The following is an 18,733-nucleotide window of genomic DNA, read 5'->3' as shown; positions in this document are numbered from 1 at the left end:
ATATTTATTCGTGTGTGTGTGTGTGTGTGTGTGTGTGTGTGTGTGTGTGTGTGTGTGACGTTGTATGAGGAACCTAGAAGAGGGCACCTGCTTCCCTGGTGCTGGAGTACGTAGATGGTTGTGAGCTTCCAAGTAGTTTCTGGGAACAGAACCTGCATCCTCTGAAATTCCACCTACTCGTACATGCATGCGTGTGAATGCCACGTGAAGGGCAGGCATTGGCATGCTTGTATCCTTCTGTAGTTGTTCTCCCCCTTGTGTTTCTGAGATAGGATCTCTCACTGAACCTGAAGTTCATTATATAAACTGTCTGCTTAATAAGCTTTATGTATCTGACCAGGTCTCACTCTTAATTCCTTAATTACTTGTAATCCCCCAGCAATAGGATTACAGCCATGTGTACCTAAGGAAGAGTACTGATTTTCTGTGAATGTGGGGATCTGAACTTGGGTCCTTGTGCTTGCTTATGGGCACTTTACAAACTGAACCATCTCTTTAGTCCCAAAATTGGCTTAATTAATCATGGCCTTTACTGTGTCTGCATATACTAGGTATAGTCTGAGGTCATATAAACTGAATAGCTCTTTTTGGAGTAGGTAGAAGTCTACCATTATTAAGCATATTTTATTTAGAAACAGAACACTTCTGGTATTAGAGATAATTTTGTTAAATAAACTATGGCACTTCATGCTGATTGCTTACAAGGTTGAGATTGGATTTCCTCCTGAGTAAAGAACTTGCCCATAATATTTAAGCAGTTATATAATTTATATTCAGTGTTCTGACAGTGTCCAGATGGCAGCTGTCATGTGCTAATTAAAAGGTATGTGTCCGTTGTGCTACCATTAGATAATACAGTATTCATTACATAGGGAAAAGATGCTGTTGTTTGATGCAGAGAATGTTGAGAGACATTACCTGTGAATGATGTAGAGTGCTTAAGCAGAAGCGTGGATTCATGTCAGAAGCTGCAGGTCACATAAAGCTTTAGTGACGTATTCTACCTCCATGTGATGCATTATTTGATACGTTGTTTAGAAAAGTTAATTCCACAGACTGATTTCTCATGTTGGAAAATCTGTGGCTTCTGTGCGTCCTAAAGATGGAAATAGAGGTTCTGGGGGCTTGGAATCTGGAACACCAAGAGGATAATTTTAGTGACAGTTGAAAAGGAATTTAAGAAAAAAACCAAAACTCTGTTTTTCTCTCTATGTTTGTTGGCCTCATGTTTTTCACCTAGTGAGCTGTATGTTTTGTTGTTTTATCTAGAGGCTAGATAAACACACCACAAGCAGTTCAATCCTTGGTGTCGTCACCTTGAGAGAAGCAGGCCAACTCTGCACTCAGTCTAGTGGCTCAGGAAATGCCTGTTTGCCCTACAGTGTGGGTGGCTGGAAGGTCACGCTGTATCTTTGCGACCTCAGTGACTGACTGTATTGTAAGCTTCAGAATGGGAGGCAGCAAGGGAGACAGTGCCTGAGCTGCCTACTATAACACATGCACGCGCGCGCGCGCGCGCGCGCGCACACACACACACACACACACACAGCGTTGATCTTGAGACTGTATTTTGTTTTAAAAATGGCTTTCATATTATAACTGTAATTTACTTCAAAAAGTTACAAGGGGAAGCATATAGCTATCTCAGACTTAAAGTAATATGGCTGTGAGCATAAAAGAAAAACTCCTCTAAGGTCCACAGAGTATGAGATATAAAGTAAAATGTGCTTCCATCAAGTTCTTTCTCTTGAAAAAAATTATCATATGTAAGAACCATACCACATTTTAAGGAAAATGTTTCTTTAAATGTACTAAATACTGCGCTACTCTAGCAAATAGTTAAATACTGTACTGGCTTCTCTGAAGACTTAAATTTAATTTTCCTGTTAGCCAAGAGACTGAACCTCAAATCCATCTTTGTTTGTCAGCTTAAATGTTTCATTTTCCTACAGAGTTTGTTTTCTAAAGTGTTATAGACATACTGGATCTAGTGTACTTTTTAGAGGAATCCAGAGGGGGATGTTTATTATTTTTGATTCCTTTTTCTTCCTTTTCTCACTAGCATGTTTATATAATTAGAAAGCTGACGTCTCTTCTCGCACTCTCCATCTTTCCCTACCTGAAGTCACTAAGGGCACATTGCTCTGAAGGAGGCTGTTAGGAATGGATTGTCAATGGTCTCTTTCTCTTGTGCTCATCATGCTTATGTGATACAGATACCTATTTCAAGCTTTGTCACACTTGTTTGCAAAGAATGCTGATGTCCACTTGAATAGTCTAGGTAAAATTTTCTCAAATGAGATTGTTTGCCAAAAAGCCTCAAGGTAACTTTTCCTTATGTGAAAGGGCCTCTGCATTGTTTGGCCTCTGTATGATTCACATGGTAGCTTATATCTCCGCTATTGTTCATTGGTATGTCTCACACTTCTCACATGGGACCACATTCACTCCAGCCTGGACCTTCTGGAGAAAGAGCCACTTGAAGCCATGTTGATAACTGGCTCTGTTGAATTCGTACTTACAACACTACCTGCATTTTCACCTTTCTCTTTCTATTATGAAAATTCAGATTATTTTTTAATTGTTGGTTTACTTTTATGTATATGGTGTTTACCTGTGTGTGCACCCTGAGGAAGCCAAAAGAGTGCATTGAATCCCCTGGGACTAGAGTTACGGATAGCTGTGAGCTGTTGTAGGTGCATGGACTAGAACTCCAGTCCTCTTGAAGAGTAACCAGTGCTCTTAACCACTGAGCTACTCTTAACTACAGCCCTGAAAGTGCAGATTCTTAATGTCACAGGCTCTTTTCCATTACAAATGTCACAGACCCCTCAATACCTTAAATTAGAGGTACAAAAAGAAGCTTGCCTTTTGACATCCAGCTAAGAGAAGGGAAAACTCAAACAGAACTGATGTGGCACATGCAGTGCCACACAGGAAAGCTCATTCGCATCACACTTTTGAGATGTGTATTTCCCAGATTCTAAGAATCAAATACAGAGGAGGAGAGTCGCCTCAGCAGGTAAGAACACTTACTGCTCTTGCGAAACATTCAGGTTCAGGTCCCAGCTCCCAAATTGTGACTCACATTTGCAACTCTACCTGCAGGTGATTCAGTGCCCTCTTCTGGCCTCTGGGAACTGCATATGCATGGTGTACGTACGTACATACATACATGCATGCATACATACATACATACATACATACATACACTCATACATATGTTCATACAGGCAAAACACTTATACCCATAAAATGAAAATAAATAAATCTTTAGGAATCTGATAGATTCTTTCATTGAATTTCTTTCTCTTCAAAACATTGGTGGAAATAGATTGAGGCTAATTTCCAGTGTGGATCTGAGTGCACTACCTAATTTTTTACATCTTGCTCTTAGAACTCATAACCATGAGTCATTGTAAGGCTGAGAGATAATATACAGGTGGAACCAAGAATATTTTGAGCTGTACCAAGGAAGAGAGAACTGAGGCACACTAGAATGCCAAGGTGAGGTAACTTACCTGAGCACTCGTCATATGGCAGATGAAGGCCTACCCTAGGGGACTTTGGCTTTCTCATCTAACTCACTCTTTTCTCTCTCTAATGGCATAAAAATCTGTAATCAAGCATATTGTGGTTACAATTCAGTGACACTACTCCACATATGTATATATTGGGCTGGAATGGTGTCAGCCTTGAGTAACACTGTCTAGCCCTCTGCAGATATGTCTTAAATTCTTTTATATATGCTTTTTCTTTATAGACTCCTCCTGAAAATAAAAGTCTCTGATGAAATTAGAAACTGGTGGGATTCCTTTAGCTCTGACTAGGCTTCCGGTAAAGAGCTTGAATAGAAAAGTCGGGAGTAGAGGTTCCTCCTGACAGGTGGCATTCATGCAAGAGTACATACATGCAAAGAGATGGAATATGTAAGTGTCTGTGGACTGCTCACTCCTTTTTATATCATGCACCTTCCTTGAGTTGTCCTAGTCAACCTAAAACTATGAAGGCAGTAAACATTAATAAGTCTTCCTTTCCTTGTGCTTCTTAATCTCCTAAAGAGAGGACAGTACCGACAGTGACTTGTTTGTCTGATGTGGCCCTTCCCTTATCTCCTCAGAAAACTTCTTGAAGTTTAAAAATACATAGACTTAAAGTTTTAAAAAGTTGATGAGCAATATTTCATTTGAGACTCACTACAGATTTTTATGCCTGCAAAAATTCGTTCTGGAATCATTGAGTTGTGACACATAAAACTCATGGATTTGTTCCTCAGTCACACCCCATGGCAGACACAGCTGCCTGCCACCCAGGATTCATGTTCTTCCTGGGACCAAAACTCCACCTTGTAGCCGGATCCTTTGCCATTCAGATAAGCTACCATATTTCTCTTCTTACCTCCATCTAGATTCGGTCGTGACCTATGAAAAGTTAGTACAAATACACCTTGGGACTTCACAGTGGTCTCTTTAAAGATAGGGAACTGTAGTCTCTCCCCTTCTTACCTTTGTCTTATTTGAGTGTGAAGGCTGGAAAGCTATTATGAATCACAAAGACAAGGCCATAACCTAAAAACGTCAAAGCCGGCATTGGAGGAGCCTGAGGCTTTGATGACCTCAGTGTGTGGTTGTATCAAGTCTGAAGGCTATCACCAGTGTTCATTTATGAGAGGGAAGATGAACTGCTCTCTTGCCTAAGCAACTATTAGTTTGGGTTAGATTAAATGTAGGTTGTTTTTCTAATGCTCTCAACTAGAAAAACCCTGTCCTGGTAAATTAGAATATATCTACTACTAGAAAATAAGTCATGTTTTCAAGTAGACCTGGTTTAATTTTAAAATCAAAATTATACTTGGGGAAGGTAAATAATTCTAAAATGCTCACCCATGATTAGACCCCATGTCGCCTGACACCGGAGAATCTGGATCATCTCATACTGTTTGTTTCCCAGGAAGCAAACTCGTAGGTTGTCGGATTGTGAAGCACACCTTTCTGTGCTGACATGGAGGAGCAGAAACTTAGCTGTCAGGAATCCCACATGCCTAATGTGGGGAGGAAGCTGTGGAAAGAGCTCCCGGCAGCCATGGGAGCCTTCTCCTTGTATTCTCAGTGTCCACTGCCAAGCCCCACTTTAGCCTTCCTCCAGGACATTGATTTCTCCCACCCCTTAGGTATGCTTTCTCAGATAATTGACAAATTAAGTCTTTTTTATACTGAAGGAGTACTTTGTCATGGGCTCTGATTTTCAAAGGACAATCATAACCACAGGACAAGTGTTAATGTCTTAATGTGTCTCTGCCTAAGAGATGTTAATTTGAGAAGTTTTGTTCCTGAAGACTCACTGACATCAAAAGACTGAAGAAATCATCCAGTATTTATTACAGGGTTTCCTGCCTCTTAAGTTCCGGAAGAAAATAGAGGAAAGGATTTGATTTTGGGTCTTTATTTTTATTGAGTTTTTTTGTTAATCAAAATATCCACCCTGCTACTTGTGAAATTAAAATCTGTGCTATAGAAAATAAGTACCATCTGGGCTGCATTTTTCCCTACCTCCTCTAGAGAACACTACGCAAAGGAGAACATGCAGAGCATAGAGCATGCTCACTTCACTGTCTGGGGTGCCTGATGTGATGCAGTAGACAATCCTCACTGCAGTGTTGGAACCAGAGATGCAACTTACAGTGTATGTGACATCAACTTACTGGAATACCTAACAGTGGTTGCCAATCCTTCAGAAAATGACTCAGGACATATAGCCTCTGCTTTCAGGAGCTGACTTTGTAAATGTGTAGTACGGTATGATGTGTGCACATCTTTGAGATAATTCCACAGCACTTCTCCATTTCTATTAAACTATATGCTCATTTATAAGGACATTTTTAGGTCTTATTAAAATTATCTGTTGCTTAAATTTGGGAAGGTCTCCCATTCTGCAGAAACCAAAGCCAGTTTCTTCTTGAAGCCACTAAATAACATTTCAGGCATAATTTTCCAAGATTACTTCAAGTCTTTTAAGCCTTTACAGTTGCAACATGAAACATTAATTTGCAGTAGATTCTGGATGATTTTGGTTGATCAGATAGAAAGTATCTTGTCTGAAGAAGGAATGTTCTAAGATCTGGGAGACTAGTAGCCCCATCACTCACTATATAGTAGGATTTAATTCTTTCTAGAAGTGTGTCTTTATAAAAAAGAAACTCTCATGCAAGCACTAAACAGATTTTATCCTCCATAACTCACATGATCAGCAAAGGTGTATGTGTTGTCCTTTAAAGGAGAATGTCCCCATAGACTCATGCATTTGAGCCCTTGTTCTCCAGTTAATGATGCTGTTTAGAGAGGTTATGGAAGCTTTAGGAGGCAGAGCCTCAGTAGGGGCAGCCCTAGAGATTACCCTGGCCCATTCCCAGTGCTTTCTGTCTTCTTCCTTTGTACAGATGAGATGCAGCCAGCCAGCTTCCTTCTCCTGCCAACATGCCATGCAATTCTCACCATTATGGACTCTAGCCCCCTGGAGCCCTGAGCCAAATAAACCTACATAGCTTTGGTTGTGACATTTTATCACAGGAACAGAAGAGTAACTAATACAGTGTGTATTTGGAGTCATCATACTGAGCCAGAAGTCTGTAGGAAGTCTGTATTACTTTATAATTATTCTGTACATCTAAAATTATTTCAAAATAGCTCCATATTGAAAGCCATAAAGAGCACTCGTTTCTTCAAGTATGGAGGAGAAATCACAAAGGCTGCTCATCCTCCCTGGGATGGTTGTTGGGGGGACGAGCATGAGGCCCCAAATCACTTCAGCTGCTGTTCCCTTCTCATTTGACTTCACCTCTCTTCCCACCTCTGAGCTCTTCCTCTTCCTGCCAAAGTTGTTCTTGCTTTTTGTTAAGCTTTTGTGGTTACTTTATTTAAGGTGAAATGTTGCCTCACTGTTGCCAGGCTACTAAAACAGTCCTCCTTTCTTCATTTCTCTTTGTAATCCATTATCCACCCTCTGGGCATGCAGTGGTTAAGCCTTCTTACCTAAGAGTTGGGCCTAATGGCTACTGACATTTAATCAAATAACGGTTATAATACATTTACTCATAAGTAAAAGTTGGATAAAAATTGGGCACTGACATCTAAGAGAATGGGGATTTCATCATCAACTATCTTAGCAGAATCCATTTTGTTAAATAACCATAATTATGGGTTTTGCATTTATGATTCCAGAGGATTTTGCTGCTCTGCATTCTTTGAAGCCTCAGAGGCGGTCATTGTGCTTAGGTTTCTGGAAGTACCTAGAGTGGATCTGAAGACAGAGCCAGGGCTTCTGTGCAGCTCAGTCCCCAGCAGACGTACTCGCTCGCCCATAGCCTTCACACTCCCACCCATCCAGGCATGACTCTGAAAACTGTCCTGAGATCTGACGGGACAACCTAATTGTTAAAGACCTTGCCTTGAAGCAAGTGGATGTACGTTTGGTCTCCTGGGCTCACATAAAGAGAGAGGAAGTTTGTAATCCTGATGCAGAGAGGGTAGAGACAGGTGAATCTCCAAGCCTTTCTGCCAGCCAGCCTAGCCTACTCGTTGAGCTCCTGTCCAGGGAGAGACCTTGTCTCAAAAAAGAAAATGGTAGATGTTGCTTAAGGAAGAATACCAAAGGTTATATTCTTGAAAGTTTACAGTTAAATATTAAATATCATTAAAAGTACTGATTTTTCTGATCATATGAACATTTCTGCTTTTCCTGTTAATATTTGGAAATTTTCTTTCTTGCATTTGACACAAAAGTACTTTTGATCCTTGTGCTTACTGCTCTGTTCTCACAGCAGTCATATTTGGTGAAAAGCATCCTTTTCTCTTTGTTCCTGTGAGTAAGTCTCAAGGACATATCAGAAAATCATTTCTCTTTTGTTCTTGTTAACTCGTGCTTACAGCCGTCTGGGCCTCACGCTCCATGCCTGTTCATCTCTGACTCATGGCAACAGCTCAGCTGACCGGGGAGAGAAAGATTAGCTTCAAAATGGCTAATAGTATTCCTGTGGGGGAATAAACAGTCTAGCTTCGTTTGGTTTGCTTCTGTTCTCAAGTGCTATCAGGATGTAAGGCCCCTCTATCCTCCGTGAGTTATTGCCTGGACAATTGCCCTGTTCTGGTGATATCATTTCTTCAGCAGAATACAGTGTAGTAGACTTTGTCAGCCTTCTATTTATAGTTGATCATTTATGTGGAGGGGAGGGCTAGAAGCAATTTTATTCTGGATTAGGGGATTTATTTGTTTTTTGTTGTTGGTTTTGTTTTTAATTTTTTGTTATGTTCATTTGTGTTTTGTTAGGCAGAGTCTTTTCTGTAGCCCAGGTTGCCTTGAGCCTCACGCGGTAGCCCAGGCCAGCCTTACCTTTTCTGTAATCTTTCTGCGCTAGCAGGCTGAATGCTGGAATTGTAGGCATGAGCCATCCTGCCTAGGCTTCTCTTGGAGTCTTTAAAGCGTGTGTGCTTCAGATTTGCTGCTCAGTGATCTGATAGCCCTAGGTTTTCAAGGTTTCTCTTCGAGGCAAGTGATGAGAAACAAGCTGAACTGACACACCCTGTCCTCTTAGAAAGGTTGCGAGAGTGTTGGCCTTTCTGACTACAGCAGTACCCAGCTCAGTCGAAGGTGCACATTGTTCTGCTGGAGAGCTTGGTCTTGGTTAGCCCAGCCTGGAAGGAGTTTCCTTACAGTTAGAGGGAAGGTCTGAGCCACACGCCATGCAGCGGTCTACAGACCGTCCTGGCGGCAAACCTACATGGACCAAAAGGTATTTGTCTTCCAAGAACTAACCATGACAGCCTATCTGGATAGTCTGTAAACCTCTGAGACCTAATGTTACCAGAAAAGACCTCCTGTTACTTAACCAGGATTTGTACTTTTTGATGCAAATACCTCCTCCTGAAAAAAAGAAAAACCACAAATAGATGTCACAGCATCCTCATTGAGAAAAGGGACCTTTCTCCTGTTACTTCTTTAAAGGGCTGAACAGACATTTGCATGATTTTTATTTTGTCAGTTTGGTTATTCCACATCATGTTACAACTTCAGGAGCAGTAATAAAATTAATTCCAACACTAAATGTGGATTTGCAACAAAGTATGGGTGGACTTAAGTTGTGTTTTGTTTTAATAATAACCTTTCATTAAAGAGGTCATTTTGTCCCAGAAAAGAAAATACTTTACTGTGTATCTGATTTTCTTCACTACTAGCTACCTAATAAACTCAAATGAAAACCTTAAGCAGACATTTTCAATACATCCTTTTAATATTTATGACTGTGTTTATTATATAACCAATTTATGTTCATTCTTCATAAGATAAAATACATAGAAAAGATAAAATTTCTTTTAGTCAGATGGATTAATATTTTTCGATCCACAGGTATAGACCAAAGCAAAAAAAAAGAAAATCCAGATGAAAGGACTCAGTTGTGACTAAGTGACAAATGGCCTCTGTGTGTCTGGGTGCTGCTCTGTGCTCCCTCCCTCCCTCACTTCCATTACTGTGATCCTTCTGGATCTCCCGATGCCCTGGAGTCCACAGCTGCTCCTTCAGGAAACTGCATACGACGCTCTAATTCATTCCTAATGCCTGTGACACATAAAATTGCTATATTATAAAAGCCATTCTGGGTGAACAAATTAATACCACTAGAAACTGTTGCTTTTTTTTAAACAGGCCATGCAATAGAAAATGCACTGTATTTTTACTATCCAATGAAAACCGTGAGTCAAAATAGAGTCGATTTTTATTTTTAAGACTGTATCTTTCAATGTTATAAATTGGTTCTCTAAGTGTTACATATGTGTGTATGTGTGTGTGTATGTACACGTATACATTTTATGAGTTAGGTACATCTAGCAAAATTACCTCAAAAGCAAAGATTTCCTTCTAAACTTGTTTTTATATATTTACTTTATTTTACCTATCTATCTTTTGATACTGAGCATGGTGATACATAACTATAATCCTTGTATTCTAGATCAGATAGATATTCCAGGCTAGTATTGTCTACATGTGAGGCACTAATTTAAAACAATACAAACAAAAAACAAAAATCCCAACATTTTTTTCTGGCTGTAATTTAAGATGTATGTACGTAGGTAGGAGTGGGCCTGAGCCAGGTCAGGTTTATACCAGGGAGGGGCTTCAGGGAGGCCATTGGTACTTGTGTTACCTTAAGTGGCAGATCTGTGAACTCAATCTGTGGATGAAGGAAGGTCTACTGAGGGCATTCTGTATACCAGGGCCTTTTTGGTTTTTTGGTTTTTTTTTAATGTAATATAGTCATCCCCAGGATAGGTTGTGGGTGGAACAAGCCATCTATTGCAAAAAGATGAGTGTTCTGTGAAAGGAATAGAGGAGGAACTCTGGCCATGTGTTTGGAGGGAGTCTCACTTGATGTGGTATGGAACCTACTCAATTACAAGCTGGCACAGCAGGCAGAATGTGTGTGTGTGTGTGTGTGTGTGTGTGTGTGTGTGTTCATGGCCACACATACTAGGCTTCTTAAGTTTCTCTAGCTACTAATATGCATTCACGCCTGTCAGACATTGCCTTGCAAACTGATGTAAGGGACATTTTGTCAGTATTGGCTGTACTTTACTGTCTTTCTGAAAATGCCCTATAGTTATATGTTATTATGTTGAGTCCTCACACCAGCCACACCAGGGGCGTTTTCAAGTTCATTATCTTGTTCTGATCCAATGTAATGAGATCATCATGAACATGACTCTTTCCATTATGAAGGGACTTCACTTTCAATTACAGAAGTCCCAAGAGCAATCAAAATAGGAGGTTTTTTTTATTAAATTGTTTTTGAGGTAGAAGTAAGAGCAGATAAACTTTTATTTGGGTTTGAAAGCTATGTTCTGTGATTCTGAGTTACTCAGAAACAATAGATGTCATGTATATTGAGAAGCTTGCAGGAAATCTGCAGCACATAGCTTCTGTAACCTTTGAGCATGCTTCAGTGAAAGCACGTGGAGAATGGCAGCAGAGTGCTGTGCTGCATAAGTCACCCTGGTGTGTGCTGCTGCCGGCACATTTCATAAGTCACCCAGATGTGTGCTGCTGCGGGCACATTTCAAAGGCACAGGCAGCTCCGCTCTGAAATCAAAACTTTACTGAAAACACAAGTTAACAGACAAGTACTGAGGGTCTGTTCTGTTCATGATACTGAAAACAACAATGCCAACAATAAATTCTATATAAAACCAGTTAGCTGCAGACATTCTTGCTTTCCTGTCTTCATTTAGGTAGGATCCAGAAAGCTATCCCATCTGACATGGGAATCTTCCTTCACAGCTCATTATACAGTAGCCAGGATAGGCCAAAACTCATTGGTGATAAAACTGATAACCATTCCCTTTTACCTTTACCAGTTAGATGTTAAAATATTGTCAGATATTTAGAAGATTCTAGCAATTACAACTTTAAAGGCAGTGCCTTCCAAATAGGCTCTTATTTTGTTATATAGTAATAGCAGCAAGCTTTAATTGAAGAACAAGACTATGTTGTGTATTTTCCTGAATGTTGGGGATCAGTGTCGTTAATAATACCCAAGGAAATTAAGTGGAACTGGCCTTGAGGATACAGAACTTGAGTCATCTGCAGATGACCTTGTGCTCACTTGGCCTTGAGCTCAAAAGAGCCTTGTGTAATTGAGAATGCCCATGCAGATGAATGCTGAGCTGAGCCAGTGGCCAGTGTCCATCCATTCTCATCAGGACTTGCCCTTCTCTCAGTCTAGAAAACATGAAGGTGGGGTTAGGTTGGGTTGAATTGGGTTGCTTGGTTTGGTTTCATTGGGTTGGGTTCGGTTTAGTTTGGTTTAGTTTAGTTTAATTTAGTTTGGAGTAGGTGGTCGCTTACTTGCTTGGGTTTTTGATAGAGGATGTCACTGTATTCAAATTCATGATCCTCCTGCCTTAGCTTCCTAAGTGCTTGAATCACAGGTGTTTGGGAGCACACCTGGGCAAAATAGGCTGTGTTTAAATTCCAGTTTGTAACCACATTGAATGATCAGGTAAACTTGATAACTCCCCTTTGGAGAGATACTTTAAGATTAAGCTTGCTGTTTGATGCTTTGTTCAGAAGAAGCCTGACCATGGAGGGAGCATAGTTCCTGCTGTGATTCTCACAGTGCACAGGTCTCTCTTTCTAGGAAAAGCTATGTGCCTGAGTCAGCACTTTTGGAGCCAAACTTTTCTTCTAACTCTGTCTCTATCAACTATTAACTTTAACTTCTCTGGCTCAGTGTTTTCATTTGTAAGAGGGATTATTGAACTGTTGGGTTTATTTATTTTGGGGGGGGGTTGGGTTTGGTTTTTTGAGGGGTTTTTTTTTGTTTTGTTTTGTTTTTTTGTTTATCTCAGAGGTTGTGTTTTCTTTGTAGAGTAGACATTGTTATTTCAGTCATGTTGTACTAAGCTGAACAACATGATTTTTCCCAGGGAGTTCTTTGGTCCTGGGATTAGAAAAGGTCCACCAATGTAAACTGTAGAATGTGTTGGCATCTGAAGGGAGGCAGGGGGAAGGGGAATTTGGGTGCCACAAAAATTATCAGCCATGACTATTTAATATTGAACAATCTCTTGATTCTTTTAAGTAGAATTTCATTTTAAAATCTGCTTACCCTGTCCTAGAATTCATATGATTTAATCATAATTCTTGAAATTCCTGGTCGCAGATCATCCCACAGGACACTGGATTAAAATTTTAGTATAATCTACAAAGAGCTTTGATAACACAAGTATCTGGTGCTTCTGTCAAGTTGCATCTCTTCTAACCTCAATTTCCTTATCTTTAAAATGAAGAAGCCTGAACAAGTACCCGCTAAGCTACTAGTAGCTCTGCTGTACCATGCCAATGAATCTTTGAGTGGTTCCTGTGTGCTGGATAATGGCTTCCTGTCAGGGCCCAAGGGCCAACTTCCTGATGCCGCACAGCTCAGAGGTCAGATGCTAAAGGAACTGAAAAGAGCTAAAGATGAGCTGCATAAAAGAAAGAGGCACTGGAGAGGGTCTCAGGAAGTAAGAGGCTAGCTATAATGATATAAATCCCTTCACATGTCTGTGAGTATCTTTAAAATGGCCTGGGATGATAGGCTTTGCAAGGACAAAATCTCCCAACTGCCACACACTTCATTTAGTTAAAGCTGGCCACCCTGGCAACCTTAATCTCTTAGGATAAGTTCTCCTTACTTTAAAAGGCTAGAAGTCCTCATTGCAGACACACCAGCTGTCTTAGCATATGTACCAAAGCCAAAGCTTGATTGTGGGCAAGAAGAAAAGTGTTAGGTAGAAGAGAAGTGTGAGTAATTCCTTTAGGACTGTCATGTCTTTGTAAGTGCTTTCTGTCTAGTCCTGTGTTGGGAGATGTGGTGGCTGGTGGCGGGGCAGCAAAGCAGAGAGTGTAGGAGTCCTACTACTGAGGGCCAGCCAGGCACAGCCCTGCCCTCTGGAATAGAAGTGTGGCATTTGTTCACTCAGACTACTCACTGCTTATTTGCTAGGTGCCAGGTATGTTTCCGGGACTTAGAAATTCAAACATGACAGGTTCTCACTGTAATCACATACAGAAGCACACATGCACATGCCTATATAAATACATATGATTGGCACAGTGTTATCAGTATGAAGAGTTTTAAATAAACACATTAGTAACTTATCTTTGTTCAGAACACCAAAACACTTGTTTGCTTTTTATTTTCCATCAGCAAACAGTTATTGATTGGGTCATATCACAGTAAAACAAGAGGCCAGTGGCTAGGGAGATGGCTCATTTATCAAGTTACTGCCATGTGGGTCTGAGGACCTGCATTCAAATCCCCAGTCCCCAGGGAAAAGCAGGGCCAGGTTAGGTATGCTAGGGCAGGATGGGAGGATGGAAACTAGCAACAGGCGCAGCACTGCAAGCTCCTGAGTCAGCCAGCCAGAACTCTGTAGGGCCATTCTGGAAGGTAACTCTCCCAAACTGAAGGTGGAAGATAGCTGAGACTAGCAGCCAAATTGTTGGCTGATGGTTACAGACATGTATGTGGCAACACATATGCCATACACACACTACATGTGAATAAATAGATAGATAGGAGAAACTAAATTGCACATAGGGATATGTGTACATGTGCATGTGCGTGTTTGTGTATGTATGTGTGTTACCTAAGCAAAATACTTGCTGATGTATACTCAGAAATGACACTTTAACCAAGCAGGCAAATGATCAAGAAAAGTCTATATTTGTGTTCATGTGTCTGTAAGGATATATTGTTGGAGAGAAAGGAAGAAAGGAGAGGAGGGGTCAGAGGGTAGACGAGGAGGAGGAGTCAAGAAGAACAGTGCTCTTAAGGAACCCCAGCAGTAGACTCTCCCTTTTTCCTTGCCCCCACCTCGTGTGTCTTTTCTGCACTGAGAAGCACCTCAGGTGACAAACCTATAACCTGACCAACTCACATCTGACAAAAAAGAAAGCTAGCCATTGGAGATACTATGTGGAGGACGCCCACAGCTGTGAGAAAGAACATTTACAGGAAGTCCTTCTACTGCAGAAAAACTAAAATCTCAGGGATTTTTTTTTTCTGGTACTGGTCAGAATCCCCTTCCGAGAAGTAGCAGGCTGTCTGAGCTCAAGCCGCTTCCCTTACCAAGGAAACGGAAGTGGTCATAGCCTTCGCCACCAAACCATGGGTGGAGTATGATTACGCTACCTCTGCGAGACAGTGTAGGAGCAAACAGCTGCTGCACTGGATCGAGAAAGCCACGAGTGCAGCTGGCCCACGCTGTGAATCATCCGTGGACACAGATTAAAGGAGCTGTGTTGTGTGTACCTCTCCCCTTATTTTCTTTGTAATTGATACTGTTAACTCTGGCACTGCATTCTGGTGGGGGGATATATGGATCTCAGGCATTGACTCCTGAGTTCCTGTCGCCACGCCATCCTGGAAAGCAGATAGACGCTGATAGTTAATAATGGTTTTGATGTCTGCCTTCTCCTTCCCTCAGTGTTTGCTTTTGTTTTTAAAGGATGGGTAAATAGAAAGCATTAGATGTGTGTTGGCTAAGTAAGCGAGTCCTTGAGTTTTTCACTTTAACAACAACAGAGCAGAAAGTATTGTAAGTTTTATTTCCAAAAGAAATAAACTTCACAACTGCCAGTTTTTCCTTTGTAATATTTGTATTTTCTTTTCAATTACATGTGTGTGCACATGAGCACGGAGCCAATGGAGGCCAGAAGAGGGCCTCAGATCCTGTGGAGCTGGAATTATAGTTGATTATGACTCACCAGATGTGAGCACTGGGAACTGAATCCAGGTCCTCTGGGGGGTGGTACACTGCCTCCCGTGGACGCTGGCTCCAGCCCCAGCACAGCTCTGATTGTTCGTCATGGTTATGTAACATATTACATGTCTGTCACCATACTTGACTACTCTCTTAGATCAAGGTCTGGAAAATGGTACACAAAGCCTAAATATCTACTCTGGAAATGTATTTTAAGAGTCTGATTCTTCCCGGGCTGTGGTGGTGCACGCTTTTAGTCCCAGCACTTGGAAGGCAGAGGCAGGTGGATTTCTGAGTTCAAGGCCAGCCTGGCTTACAGAGTGAGTTCCAGGACAGCCAACAAAAAAACAAAAACAAAAAACCAAACAAAAAAAAAGGAGTCTTGTTTCTTTAAAAACTTGGGGTTTTTTGACTTTTTATTTTATTTATTTATTTAATTTTATTTTACTTTTGTCCATTAGAGAGCAGAAAGACAGACTCGAACTATGGATTCAGCTCAGTATGCAGAGTTCTGTGAAAGCCGACAGTTAAGCTTCTGTGAGTACACGTTTTACTTCACTAACAGATGTGTGAGGAATTGTGTTTCAGGTGTGTAGCGTGCATGCAACACACTCTCTGTTTCTTAGAGCCTGGTGTATTCAATATGTGCCTCCTTACGGTCATTACAGAGACAGTGTCTGCACAGGGGAGCCTGAAGAGTTCGCTGTCCTCTCCACTGTACAGTTAACAGGTCAGAGAACTGAAGCATGCTCACAAGAGGCAGCGAGCAGCTATTCTTACGGCCCCCGTCGTCAGAACAGTCTCCTTTTTCTTACTGTTCTTACTTCACTTTCCCGTTTCCTAGTCATGCTTACTGAAATACAATATTACTGACTGCACTTGACCCATAGTGACATCAGTAGTCACGACCTTTAAAGGCTCCCAATATTAATTATAAGCCCCATATTCCCTTTTATGCACACTCATGTTACCACAGTGACATCTTGGTCATGTGCTTCCCCTTGTCCTCAGCCTCCTACTGCAGCACACACACTGAGTGCCAGCCAGAGCCGTGAGTCAGCGCTCTTGCCAGGGGAGTGACCTCACAGAGTCACTGAACAGCAGCTGGGGAAAAGCACTTGGGACCCTAACAGTGGGCCAGCCTGTATCAGCCCTGCGATGACTAGGGCACTTGGTAAAGGTCAAAGAGGAAGTGCAATGAAGAGTCCATTTAAAACCGTGACACAGTCACACATGACCCTGATCTGAGAAGTTATAGAAACAATGATGTCTTTAAACGAAAAGCATTTGTGTGATCACAATAGCCGTGTATTTGATTTGCAAAAAGAAATGAGAGCAGCCTTTTAAATTATGAAGTGCAGATAAATGACACATTTCAAATCCGCACTGCCCCGTGCAAGCATCAGTAAAATATAAGAAAACATGTTTTGGAAGATTTTTTTCTAAAAAAAATATATTTTCCAATCTGACTAACAACTTGGCATGGGACATCTGTGAAGCATTAGGTAAATGACACTTCAGATCATGGCAATTTCAGCAAATGAGAGGGTTTGTATGGTAATTTTGGGGTTTAAATACGGCATTCAAGTATTTTATAAGCATAAATCTCCAGTTTATAAAGTAGCATTTAGTGCAGTTGAACTATTTTTTAAATCATATTTTAAACTGAATTCACAAGAAAAAATGGAAGTTCTGTGGCGCACTGAAACTGGTGGTCTTGGTCTTGTCATGCAACTTCTGTTTGAAAACTGGGTTCTGTTATTTCTTTTCTGTTGTGTTAATCACAAAGAAAAACTATAGTGGATGAAACCTGATAGTTTCTCCTTCTGACAAAATTACAAAATAAGCAACATGTTATGTATAATTTTCTTTTCTGCGGGGAGAAAAGATTTTTCATTTAAGAATATTTGCTCATATAGTATCTATACATGGGAGCTTCATTATGGAACCTAGGTGGGAGACTGTTCCTACAACAGAAAACACCCCTGTGCAGGTAGAGAGTGTGGTCCTGGCAGTCTCCTCCTGAGGAATCCCCAGGATGCAGAACTGTGAGCTGTGAGCATCTGTTCATGGCAGCTCCTGAGCTCAGTGGTGCTCTGCACACTGGGTGACCTCCACATGCACACTGTGGCACAGGCACACATATCCCCACACCCCACACAGACAGGCAGGTGTTAAAGAAATGTAAAGAATAGACTCTAGCATTTACATATATATGTATATCATTTGTTAATTTGCTATAGATATGATGAGTCAGTTAACAGCAGGCATTTTAATTTCTGGGAAAACAGTGGGTACTTACATCTCTACAGTCTGAGCGCTCACACTCTTGCAAAGACATTGCTAATTCTCTCACTCATGAGGCAGGGCTATAAACTAATAATGATCCTTTTCTTACCTTAAAAGCAGATTGCTTAGTCTCTGTGTGGCTCTGTGTTCCTAATGCTCTGTCAGAGGGCATTGGAGGAATAAAGTCCATTTTATTGATCTTGCCAAATTGCTGCCTCTTTAACTTGAACTTAAGAAGTGTTCCACAGATGTTGAAAAAGCATTTGTGAGCCACTCCAGCTTGCAGGCTAGATGGAATGCTGCATGTCAGAGTATCTGAAGACTGGTTACTTTAGAGAGATAGCTTTCAGGGGGATTATAATAACTCTGCCACATCTGACAGCTTAGGACATGAGCATCAATAGCAGGGCCTCATGTCCTCAGTGATTTATTTAAAAGAAAATTCTCCTGTGTGTGGAATGCATGAGAATTCTGACTAGAACCAAATACCATGCTCTGAATTGGTGAGACTTTTACAGACCAGTAAGGCCACATTGGTCACAGGATAATCAATGTTTTAGTTTTAAGATTCTCTTACAGATATGATAAAATCTATACTATGTGTCCTTTTCTCTCTAAATTACTAGTTAAATTAGTAATGTCTAAAGAAATCCGATCAGACTCTTCTTAAGTCTGGGGCAGTTACAGGCATTTCAAGAAAGGCCTGTGTGCTGCTTGGTTCCATGTGTGCACAGTCTGGTTTGGTGTCCAAGGATTTGAAGCATGTTCTCTGCTAGCGAAAAACTTACAACATGGTCTGAGAATCTGTGCACACATGAAATACCTATGGCCATTTCCATAAGCAATGCAAGAAATGTACCTTTTCCATGCATGTTTAGGATTGGCGTGAAGGAAAAGGAGTGGTGGGGGGGGGGGGGAGCAGATGAGAACCACGAGCCGACTGAAGACCAATTCACAGTTTCTGGGGCCTGAAGAGCAGAAAGTTTGGTTTATAGAGTCAGGCCTAAGAATTCGGACATCTCCATAGTCAGCAAAGACATAAGTATGGATTATCTCAGGCTAGCAATGGTTTGTTGAATTCTCAGTTCACAACTTTAATAGTAACATTTTGAGAAGGAATGGAAATGCAGTTTCTATTCTGTCTTCCT

General features: G+C 41.0%; 1 protein-coding gene across 1 annotated transcript in view; it reads left to right on the top strand.

Annotated features, from left to right (window-relative positions):
* Window positions 1-18,733, top strand: part of Supt3h (SPT3 homolog, SAGA and STAGA complex component) — a 360,073-nt gene that overhangs the window by 262,267 nt on the left and 79,073 nt on the right. The window contains exon 7 of the mRNA XM_052192221.1: window positions 15,758-15,833. Coding sequence (XP_052048181.1) covers window positions 15,758-15,833 — 76 coding nt within the window. The remainder of the gene's footprint in view (window positions 1-15,757; window positions 15,834-18,733) is intronic.

The sequence above is a fragment of the Apodemus sylvaticus genome, chromosome 9, assembly GCF_947179515.1.
Source record: "Apodemus sylvaticus chromosome 9, mApoSyl1.1, whole genome shotgun sequence".
Lineage (NCBI taxonomy): Eukaryota > Metazoa > Chordata > Mammalia > Rodentia > Muridae > Apodemus > Apodemus sylvaticus.
Note: the sequence above shows the minus strand (reverse complement) of the source record. Positions and strands in the feature narration are given on the sequence as shown.